This window comes from Rhea americana, unplaced genomic scaffold, assembly GCF_003343005.1.
Source record: "Rhea americana isolate MKP2758 unplaced genomic scaffold, rheAme1 scaffold_34, whole genome shotgun sequence".
NCBI lineage: Eukaryota > Metazoa > Chordata > Aves > Rheiformes > Rheidae > Rhea > Rhea americana.
The window spans coordinates 4,971,081-4,983,106 of record NW_028186468.1 but is presented as its reverse complement, the minus strand read 5'-3'; the positions used below and the strand labels follow the sequence as shown (position 1 = coordinate 4,983,106).

The window sequence follows — 12,026 nt, the reverse complement described above, 5'->3', positions numbered from 1 at the left end:
TTTCTTACTAGGAATTGACCTCACCAGAGCCCCATTGTAAAAACAGATACTGAAAACAGTAACAAGCTTGTTTTATTTAATTTCCAGCTAAGCAGGGGTCATTCTTAGAAAAGAATTTTACCAAACGGTGGCCAAAATGTCAGTTATTTTATTAGCATGTGTTTTTGGTAAGTAGCATTAGAGTATCTTACTAGTCTGCCAGAGACCTGCTCCAGTACCCAGCCCCAGCGGGCAACAAGCTACATTCCGGTTTTGTTTGTTCGTGTTACATAGTAACAGGAACAATACCTATCCAGCTTGGCTCAGTTTGCTAAAGTCACTCTATTTTCATAGAATTACCTCCTATGGAAAGATAAAAGCTTCTCCTGACAACTGCAAATTACCTGACATTCAAGTCATAAAAATACTACTGGAAACTAGCTGTGGACTAGTCTTCTGGTAGAGGAAGAATACTGTAGAATTAAGGAAAAAAGTACTGAATAGGAATAAGCTCTTAAGATGATCTTGCGTGTTCTTTAAATGACCGCAGGCATTGGTGAGAACACTTACAGATGTTCCTAACGCTACCATGAGGCAAAAAGGGACTCGCATGCAACTCTCAAAAAAATCTCTTAATATCCTTTCTTAGTTTTATTTCAAACAGATCCTTTGTAGAATATCCATATTTGATGAAAATTAATCTTACTGTGTGGAACACAAAAGATTATTCTTGATTTTTCACGACCATCTTTCYGAGTCAACTCAAAAAGCACTGTGTATACCCAAAGGTGAGAGTATTCAAGTGMCATTATTCTAGATCATGCTGAGGTAATATACAGTAATGGTATTGTACATAAAAAAGCAAATCATTAGTTTCTGARTGAAAAACAGCAACAACAAACTTGTTCACTATGTATTCTCAGTTTTATAATGAGTATGCACAGTATGGGCTCCTGAGCGGTTCACAACACAAGCAGTGAGGAAAGATAAAGGAAGCTTCTCACTATCATTAATAAATTGCCTCTATAAAAAAAAAATAAAGAAGAAAAATGGACATTTATTTTATTTTATTTATCAATGTATATAATGTACCTATCACCAAGTATTTTTAGGTACACAAATAACAGAAATTTAAAAACACATAAAATAATGACTCTAAATGGACAACTTAACAAATAATAATGAAGAAACTTTGCGGTTCAGTTGTGTCAAACGGATTATGAAGAATAAACACAATTAAAATTAACAGCACTAAAGCTAATTAGTAAGTGTTAAGCTAAAGCTATACAATCATTTCCCAGAGCATTAGCACACTTCATTCAATTCAGCCTTATTAGCACCTTGGTACCAGTTGCTGAATGGCTCCCAATTATAGTTACATCCCAACACTGGGTATCAAAGACTTTTTAAAGTAATATGCAAAGGCTTTTTTTCCGCCCAGCAGGTTTTTTTTAGATAAAATATACAGAAAGAAGAAAAAGTACTTGTTCAAGTTTCTAAACGTTAATTACTGTATTATCTATACTGTAAGAAATTCTTCAATATTGTTGGCAATTGGAGTTGCGGGACAAGATGGAGTCTAGCTCTCCCTATGTAATTTCGGATACGTAGCCGGCAGAGCTGGCAAAGAGAAGATGGCGTAGCTGCAAAAAGAAAGGAGTTTTATTATACAACTATAAAAGCCAGTATTTTGTTTTACAACAGTTTTGTACAATAATGAAATCTCTAAAATAAGTTCACATTTTGCAAATTCTTTATCCTTCTTCTTATTCTAGCAGTATTTTTCCTCAAAGATACAGAAGGGGCTTGCTGAAACCTAATTAATAATCAGACAAATATCTAAAAAGCAGAGTCACTGAGATCCAGCACAGAATTTGTGTTTTTAATTTAAAAGCTGCACGCAGAAAATAGCAGATGACAACAACTTGAAAGACTGAAGTTGCTTTTTTTTATTTTATTTGTAGAACAGATAAAATACATGCTACAGCAACACAAGTTGTCCGTTACTGCAACAGGAGTAAGCAGGCAAAATCTCCATACCTCAGTATGCCAGATCATGCTACAGGTACTACTAGCTTATGATAACACCTTTGTTCCCCTGGGCCCCTCCACTCCCTCAAAATTAACATATTGCTGTGCTTCTAATAGCAGTAGAACCACACACATTCTATGCCTATTTAGTTTTTTTTTGACATCTTTAGTTTCTAAAAGTCGTACTAGCCTTGGTAATTTAGTGTAAAGGCCTCTAGCACTAAATTGAGACATCCAATTGTTTTTAGAGGCTGCTGAACTAGCAAGCAGCTAAACAGCATTCATAGTACACAGATCATATCTGGGGGCAAACATTAAATCAATGCCACTTGTCAGTTTACCTCTAAAGATATGCCCACGGTTATTACAAAAATTCCTCTACTTATTTCTCATCCATTTGGGTGGCTTATTTTCCTGCCCAGTGCATATACCTGTCTGAACAAATCCAGCTCCCTTTGGGATATTATCTTTAAGGCACAGACCTTAGGAGTAGGACTCCTGCTGCCTTATGTGCTGGCAGTGATGCCAGCTTCAAACCAGMTACTCAAAGTAAAAATAAAAAGTATTCTTAGGCTGTCTTTTCTCTTGTACACTATATATATAAAGGCAAAGCAAAATTTTAAGATAYCATAGAATCATAGAATCAGTAAGATTGGAAGGGACCTCTGGAGATCATCTAGTCCAACACCCCTGCTCAAGCAGGGTCACCTAGAGCATGTTAGACAGGGTTGCATCCAGGCGGCCCTTGAAGATCTCCAGAGAAGGAGACTCCACAACCTCTCTGGGCAACCTGCTCCAGTGCTCTGTCACTCTCACAGGGAAGAAATTCCCCCTCACGGTCAGGAGGAACTGCCTGTGGATCAGTTTCTGCYCATTGCCTTTTGTCCTGTCACACGGGACAACTGGAAAGAGTTTGTCCCCGTCCCCTAGACACCCTCCCTTCAGGTACTTGTACACATTGATAAGATCCCCCCTCAGTCTTCTCTTCCCCAGGCTGAAGAGGCCCAGCTCTCGCAGCCGTTCCTCACAGGGCAGGTGCTCCAGCCCTCTGACCATCTTCRTAGCCCTACACTGGACTCTCTCCAGTAGCTCCATGTCTCTCTTGTATTGGGGAGCCCAGAACTGGACACAGTACTGGAGATGAGGCCTCCCCAGGGCTGAGTAGAGGGGCAGGATCACCTGCCTTGACCTGCTGGCAACAGTCTTCCTATACAAATGGCATTCAGTGTTATTTTGCTGCCACAAATAAGAACTTTATGTGTAACTGTAATAGTTCATTCATACTTYATGTAAATTGTACTTGTAGCATTTTTAATGCTCTTCAAGAGTCCTGAGTGACAACTCTTATATCTCTGATGATTATAATTCAACAAAGAAAATTCAATCCAAAAAAGAAAGTTCTTATTGTAGAGTTTGTCTCATATGAAACACTTTATAATCATATATGATAACTCATTAATATTCTATATTAAAAATATATTTGTCTTTGCATTGGTATACATAACTAGGAATGGACTGAAACAATTTATATTATACCTTGTAAAAGCTGACAATATTTTAACCAAAAAGCCCATACTTTAAATACTTGCATACTTTTTACCTAAAATCAAAATGAAGTACTTTATATTTACTTTACAAAAATATATATATATATATATATATATATATATATATATATATATATATAAAAATTTGGATAGCTGGCCAAAACTAACTAAATAAAATACTTTGTTTTTTTAATAGCCAATAAAAATTGTAGTTTCAATGTTGAAGTGTGGAAACACCTAAGAAGATTCTTTTTCAGTTTGTATAAATTCTGATGCTGCTTGGTCAACATAGTCTGAGACTATAAATATTACCAGGATTTTTTACAGCTACAAATGCATTTAGCTGAATGTAAGCATATTAATTTCATACAGCACAGTGTTAGCTTCTATAACATTTCCATATTTTTCCAAGAATAGAACTTTTAATTGTAAAAATATAAAGCTTACCTTCATGGAGGAGCAACAGTCTCTCCACTAAACTGCTTGGGGCAGCTAAATCTACAGGCCTCTCAAAATCTGTATTTTTGGCATTTATGTCTGCCCCAAATTCAAGGAGTAAGTTTATGATCTCTGTACTAGATTGCTGGGCAGCAGCATGTAGTGGAGTTTCCAAATGCTTTCCTTTTTGCACATTGGCACCTGGTGGTATACAAACAAAGAGACAGAAGAACATATTAATTAAAATGGTAATTAAGTAAAGAAAGTGCTTAATATCTTAGTTTTTATAATAAAGTTGGGGGGGAGCATACCCCCACCTCCACCCCTTCCCCCATCCTGGAATGACACAGTGAATTTAGCCACTTCATGAATTTTACTGCATACCACTATCATGTCAATTAACTAGAAAAATTCCTGGTGTAATGCTAGCAAGGCTGTGATGGTCCACTCTGGCTCTAATTATTCAAATATATGTTTAATTCACAAAGGTGGTTATCAACATAGCAAATGATCCTGTAACAATGCAGACTGTGTCCCTAGATTTGGATTGAAACAGAGCGAACCACAAACATCTCTCGTTTGTTTGTTTGACATTAAATATATAAAATGAAATTTAGGAATCAAATGCCTTTTACCTTACCTCTTCTCTCTGCAGCTCGGCCTCTATAGTTGTAAAAAGATGAATCAGAATATGCTAAATTATGAAAGAGTAGGACTACATTGCTGAAGAAAGTCTATTGAAAGATAATGGTTACTGTTTAAAATTCCTTTCTAATTTACCTTACTTTTTCCTATAGAAAATGAACATCTATAAAGCTGTAGCTGGTGCCGAAAATTTTGAATACTTTATTACTGATCTTGCTCCCTTTTCCCTTCATATGCTTGCTACACCTTAAAAAAGTCGAAAGAGTTACAGTGAACTATTGTGAAGAACATGTATCATGGAGCAAACTTGCAAGTAAACTTTGAAAGCAATAGTTCTAGTTTTGATGATTGAGTACAGTTCACTTCACAACTGAGTACTSTATACTTACTTAAAATCTAGCAATATCTTTAGTTAAATAATCACATACCTGCATAGAGAAGCTTTCGAATGCAATGGATCTGCTGTGAAACACATGCTACATACAGAGGCGTTCCTAAATGAGGAAGATCTTGGTCCACATCTATACCCCAGGATATCAGTACCTCCAGACATTCACTGTGACCTATCAGTACAAAGAATGACAGAGTTTGCTTAACTTTAGTAAGCTGTTTCATAGACAGAACGGGACATATTTCATAACACTATTGCTGAGACATCTGTCAACTGTTCTGTTTTGTTCAGCAGCTAATTTCTTACCTCTACTGGCTGCTTCATGAGTTGGTGAAGGAAGACAGGTCTCCCACTGAGCTTTGGCACCATACTCTAACAAGAGCTCAGCACATGATGCACTGCCTCTTGAACATGCATTAAATAAAGGTGTCACTCCGTCAATTGTTGTAGCGTTTACCTAGAATACATAAGATCTATATAAGAACAGAATTGAAATAAGAGTAAATTTTTAAACAAGACATAGGTAGTAACTGCATTAAAATACCAACAAATTTATTGTTTAGAATAACACAGCTTAACTGCTGAGTCCCTGTGCTAACATCCTCCTCTCATCACACTCCTCAGTCAAAACTAATTTATTACTATTCTTGTTAAACTATGTTAACTAAAATAAAATACATCTATTCAAGCACTAAATGACTTAATTTTCAAAAGTAATTGTACTTAGCTCTTTCCATTTACACAGAAAATCCAAATCTATATATATTGTGTTGCAATTATGGGGACCTTCTGTCTGTACCTCTGCCAGATTGCATGCTCCTTATTAAATGTGGGAACTATTTGCCATTTTCTTCTGTATTTTTTGCCTCTGTGTTGGATAYTTCATGGGATGGAGACAGACTTAATAATAGAGGCTCACTGTTTTTTCACCAACCTTGTCATCTACCAAAACAACTGAATATTCCCAGTCTGAGAGACTGGGGGGGGGGGAAGGGGGGGAAGAGAGAGAGGGAAAGCAGGCAAATTTCTGGAGGGCTGACAATACTAAAAGAAAGAACATAAATATTTTGAAAGGAATCCTTCCAGGAATCCTTCTGGCATATTCTCTTTCATGTCCTCTCACTTCCCCCATATCCAGTGATCAAAAGTACTAGAAAACTAGAGAGCAAAAAATAAAATTTGTTCTTATAGGTTTGTCCATAGGATCTATAGTTTTACGTCTTTAGAATCCCTTGTGCTAGCTGAAGTGAAAAGGAATTGCTTATGTAGCACACCTATACATTTCCTTTCTTCTGTAGACATTATTTTACATGTTTGTGAAAACTGACATGCAGGGCCAGTATTTCCACAAAGTTTGGAAAAGTATGCATTTAAACTGCTGGGCAGTCCAATGTCAGCCTGGATTGCAGTGAAAGCAAGCTATGAATTCTCATTTTTGTTTTGGGATAACAGATGGAGAGGCTGTTTCAGAAAAAGAGCCGGTTCTCTTCTATACTCAGTCCAAAGAGTCTTAAAGAACATGCAGGTGCAGTGCAGCAAAGGATACTCTGGAGATTAAAAGAATGGTCACTTACAAGTCACTCAGAGAAAGCCAGTACAGAAGRGAGAAACAGTCTACATATTAAAAGAGAAATAATGTAATATAATTTAGAAGGGAAATAACACATGGCTGGTGACACACTACTAACAGATTTTTTCCAAATCATTAAACTATCTTACTGTCTTCTCAACTTCTGTTTATTTTTATGTTATTCCTCTTCTGTTTGAAAGCTACTCTTACACACACACCTACATAGTCTTTTTTTCTCTTAATTGTTTTTACCTATCATCTCTCTGATGATGTTTCTTTGACCCACTACTTTCCTTTGCTAGCTTTCAGATGGCAACTTASTGTAATTAAATGAAATCAATGCAATCAGTAAGCACAGTACAGTGAAATAACAGCTTACAAAAATAATATATTTCTCAGCTAAACAAGGGTACTGGACTTCATATAGAAAAGGAAACTCACATTTGCTCCTGCTTCAAGAAGGATTCTTGCACAGCCAACATGATCTCCCAGGCAGGCTTCATGAAGTGGTGTGACTTGGTCGATTGTTAGTGTGTCTACATTGTAGCCCTACACAAGATATGAATGACATACAAAGATCATAGAAAAGCTATTAAGAGTGATTCCCTTACACTGCTGTTCAGATGAACAGCTTATATTACTCTAAACACACTTAAAACTTTACATGCAATAAATAAATCTTGAACAAGCACAAGATGAATCTTTCATCAATCAATGTAGCTAAGAGAATGAAAATATACTTTCAGCTCTTCTTTTTTAAAATTGGAAATATTAGAGTCTGAAATAGGGTGTAAAGGTATAAAGAGGGTTTAAAGAAGATGGAATTAGATTTGAGGTGTACAGTGATAGGACAAAAGGCAACGAACACAAGATGGAACATAGGGAATTTCAATTAGTTACAAAGGAAAATTCTTCCACCATGGGAGTGGCCAAACCCTGGGACAGAGGTCCAGAGAGGTTAAGGAATCTCCACCTGTAGAGGGCTTTAAAACTTTACARACCCCTGAGTCTAAACTGTTCTGTGTTTACACAATTCTCTGCCTTAAGGTCAAACAGATTTCAGCAAGGAGAACTGTTCTCAGATTGATAAAGTGATGGAGCCCTTGAAATTTTCTGTACTAGGTGTTTTTTGATTCTTTAAAGTTAATCATCTTTATTGGCTTACATCAAATATATTCTCCAGTATAATTGATCAGTATTGTAACAGATGACACAATACTGCAGTATAAAATTCAGTGATTTACATTCTCTTCCTTTGCTGTTAAAAATATAATTTTCTTGTTTTAATCAGAACTAGGCAAAAAACAGAATGATTCTTCCTCATAAACAAGTATCTTTCTGACCAACACTATTTACCTGAGGACTCTAATTAGTGGAACTACAGTTACAGAAGAGAGGGTGAGTGATATACATTCAGATACAAAGACTAATTTTTAGAAAGTTTTAAAATAGGGAGAATATTTTAAATATTAACTTACACTAAAAAAAAATTCCCAAATGTGAATTTTTCTGAAACATTCAGTTGAAAAAAAAAGCAAAGCAAAACATACTAAATCCACAGTAACAATCTATGCTGAGAAATTAAATAACAAAAGAAAAGCAATTTTAAGAACACAGCCTTCACCTGTGACAATAAAGTCTTTAGAGAAAGAAGACGTCCTTGACTGGCTGCCTCATGCAGAGGTGAGCGATCTGCCCAAGAACCTATATAATAACAACATTTATTGAGTAAACCATATAAATTAGAAGGATTTTGGAATGAATATAGCAAAGTCAGTTGTCCTGTGAAATTAATTGTTCCTCTTTATAGTCTGTATTTCAAATTACCAGTTTCTAGACAATAAAAACTAAGTTACATTAACTGTAAACATTCATACTATATGAATCTGTTGTACAGTGGAGAACAAAGTATTGATACATTGATTATATTAGTGTGATATAGTAAGTTACATCATTTTGTAAAAAATTGATTTTTATAGTTGTCATACAGAAACTTATAAACGTCAATAAAATGATATTTAGACCTAACACTGACATAAACCACCCTGAAAAAGTGCAAAAAAGCTGCTAAAGTATATGAAATTCAATAGAGAAATCCCTATGCATGATGAGATTCATCTGCTGCTACTACACCAGTGCAAGGAGAGAAAGACAGATTGAGAATCCATCTTCCATCTCAAATTGTCTGCCATCTTCTGGAATGCACCGTGCAGTACCCTAAAAGAATTCAGTAAATCAGTGGGATTTTACAGTCTAGTGATGAGAATGCACAGAGAATCACATAAAGAATGACCAGAAAGATTAAGACTGTTCAACCTGAATAGAAACGAGGGGATAGTTAAAAACATATAAAATATGTTTATTTTATATAAACATATAAACAGACAAGATGGAAAAGATAAGAGCTCCTAGTTTCCTTTTCCCCTAACTAAACAAGCAATTCTATGAAACTAAAACTTAATCATGCACAAGACTATCTTCTCATAGAACTCACAACCGCACCATGGAACTCAGCGTCCCTGGATGCTACTGAGACAGGAGAAAAGAAAGAAAAAAAAAAAAAACTTAGAAAAATTAAAGCACAACTGAACATTTAAGTTATCATAGGACTAGATAAAATTTGTTATAGAACTAAAATACTAGAGATTAAAATTTCCCAATCTGGGCCTTTAAAAATGCAAGAAGATTTCTATTATATTGTAGTATCCAGTACCTGTGAAATTTCATGTACTTTTTTTTTTTTTTTTTTTTTTTTTTTTTNAATCTGTATGATTCCCTTACACTTACCTGGACCACAGGTAAGATCCAGATTCCAATATTCTTATTTGCTCTAAGATGTGTGTGTGTACGTGTGTGTGTGCACATGTGCACACAGGCGTACACACTGTTCCCTATACTTTTATTTTGCATTTATTAAATATCTTGCAATTCTTATTTCTAGTGAGAATAACTGATAAACATACAAAAATTGTTTGCAATTTAGGGGACTTGATACTACAGTAACAGAGCTGAGAAATTTAAATGATCCTGATTTTTAGAAAATGTGAGAATTTCCTCGCTCCCACTCCAATAAGCTCAAGTATAGTTATCATATAACAGGCTGGATATGTACAATCACTACGACAATTTTGACTAATGCTCTCCTCCTTAGTATTATTAGAACCAGCACTCAAGTAAGCTTTCAAAACCACTGGATACATTAATTTCCAATAATTGCTCAAAAATAATTAAAAGCTGTATTTAGAAGTTGTTTTTGAAATTTTGTCCCTATGTCTTAATTGAAGAGAATTTCTCTTTCTTGACCATTTATTTTATTCCTAAATTAAGAAAGAAAAAAAAAAGACAACTACTATATAAAAAACAACTAAGAAAATTATAAATGTCATTAAGTCTTTATGCACATTAAATATATTCATACATAGGACATTTTTGTGACTAAGTATAGTTCTAAACAGAACAGAGGCACAGGTGGGATCTGAAAAATATGCTTTTTACATTCTCCTTTCCTACATCTGCAAGAATGTCTGTTGATGTATCTGTTTCAGTGACACTAGAGAATCAAATGATGCTGGATCCCATTTCAAGCTCACTTTTGCACGTAGACCCACTTTATATCCCCGCTTTCAAGTATACATTGCACAGTTAACTGTTTCTGCTAAATTTCTTAAATATGAAATGCTTAGTTTTGTTATCAGCTCTATAATAAAATCTGTAAGTATAACAGCTACAGAAAGATTCTGTTCAAGTTTGGAAAAAAATGTCACATTCTAACTGATTTATCATTAAGCATAATAATTCATCACTAAGTATCAAGTGGACAAGAATATGTTCAAAATAAATACCTATCTTATAAATAAAGAGGTGTCATCAAAAGAATTAAATTTTTTGTTTAGCTTCCTGCCTCTGCTAATCTAAGTTTGCCATGTCTATTACTTAGAAAGCATTAACAAGAACATAAATGAGTAAATTTTCAATTCATTATTGTCTGTAACAACAGTATTAGCAAACATATTATATTCAAAAACTGTTAATGTATTAAGTCCCTACTGACGTTGTCTCTGACAGATGCTGAAGGCAAAGTAATTCTAACTAAATTTAGAAACCACATTAGTTCCAAGCTCACTGGCATATAGTTTACCAGGAACGGCAGCCCACACTGCTCTACAAACTCTAAAGAGAAAGAATAAAGATATTTATTCATTGTATTAACAGGCAAGGCTAAAAAAAAATATTACTACAAAATATACAATACCTAAATCTCCATCTCCCCATGGCACTTCCAGCCAGCTGCAATTATAAATCCTACTCATTTCTTTCAATTCAAAATAAAAATCTGTTCTTGCTAGTTGGGCCTGTTCTTAATACACTCCAGCTATGTTTGGAAGGAGATCAGCAGCTCACTGTAATATGAACTTTCACCTGTAAAACCTCTGCAGTAAACACAGCTCTAAGATATGAACTCAAACAGTTGCCAGTTTCTTTTCTTATGTTGAAGGGCAGTGGTTCTTTTTTATTTTTCCTGTTTCTTTTTTTTCCTTTTTTAAAAGAAAAAAAAAAGAAAAAAAAAGGCTTTGGAAAGTGCCAGCATTTGCTTTCCAAGACAGCCTAACTGGAATTTCAACATGAGGGAGATTCATAGTGAAATCAATAGAAGCTTGAACTGCATATAAACTGCAGGACAAACGCTTTCTTTTCTAACCTCATGTAATTAAACACAGGAATCAATAGTTTATTATCCTCAAAAAATCAGTATTAGTAAATAGCTTTGTAAGGGAAGCACTGCCAAATGTTCATACGGTATTTTACTACTTTCTCACATTATATTAGAAAAGAAATAAGCATAGAATATTTCAAGCATACCAACTGCTACTCATTCTAGGTTTTTCTTTTAGCAGTTCACTACTATGTCAATGAAGTTCTTAACAGTTTTGAGGTCAGGAAAAAGAGTTTTTAATAACTATGTGTCAGCAGTGAAAGTCTCACCTCTTTGAATTATACATTATATACATATAATATAGAAATTATAACACATATAATTACTCTGTGTGTGTGTACACATACACACATGAAATTGAAATGTTGATGAACCCTGCAAAGTTTAGTTTTGAACCAATCATCACACAGTGAACCAATCATCACACAGACTTTCAAAATTTGTGGACTTCATTCCAAATTCAAATGCCAATAACTTCCAGTGTTTGAAAATCATACAAAACAAAAGCTTTTTCTATACAGTTCAACTTCTGATACAGCCATGTTACACACTCACACATTATTTTTGTGAGACTACCTGTGTCATATTCAATGAATAAGTTATCATTCAAATTATTTTATATCTTCATATCTAAAAGGATCTCTTGCTCTTTAGCACATACTATTGAAACCACAATCTAAACATTTATATTGCCTTTTCCATTGGTATTCT

General features: G+C 34.7%; 1 protein-coding gene across 2 annotated transcripts in view; it reads right to left on the bottom strand.

The window, feature by feature from the left end:
- Nucleotides 1-881: 881 nt before the first annotated feature.
- ASB5 (ankyrin repeat and SOCS box containing 5) overlaps nt 882-12,026 on the bottom strand; it is a 42,091-nt gene continuing 30,946 nt past the window's right edge. For both annotated transcript variants that reach the window (XM_085311395.1, XM_085311396.1), the window contains exons 4-9: nt 8,226-8,305; nt 7,043-7,150; nt 5,338-5,488; nt 5,069-5,203; nt 4,005-4,196; nt 882-1,622 (exon numbers count right to left, since the gene is read on the bottom strand). In XM_085311395.1, coding sequence (XP_085167521.1) covers nt 1,495-1,622; nt 4,005-4,196; nt 5,069-5,203; nt 5,338-5,488; nt 7,043-7,150; nt 8,226-8,305 — 794 coding nt within the window. In that variant the 3' untranslated portion in view covers nt 882-1,494. The remainder of the gene's footprint in view (nt 1,623-4,004; nt 4,197-5,068; nt 5,204-5,337; nt 5,489-7,042; nt 7,151-8,225; nt 8,306-12,026) is intronic.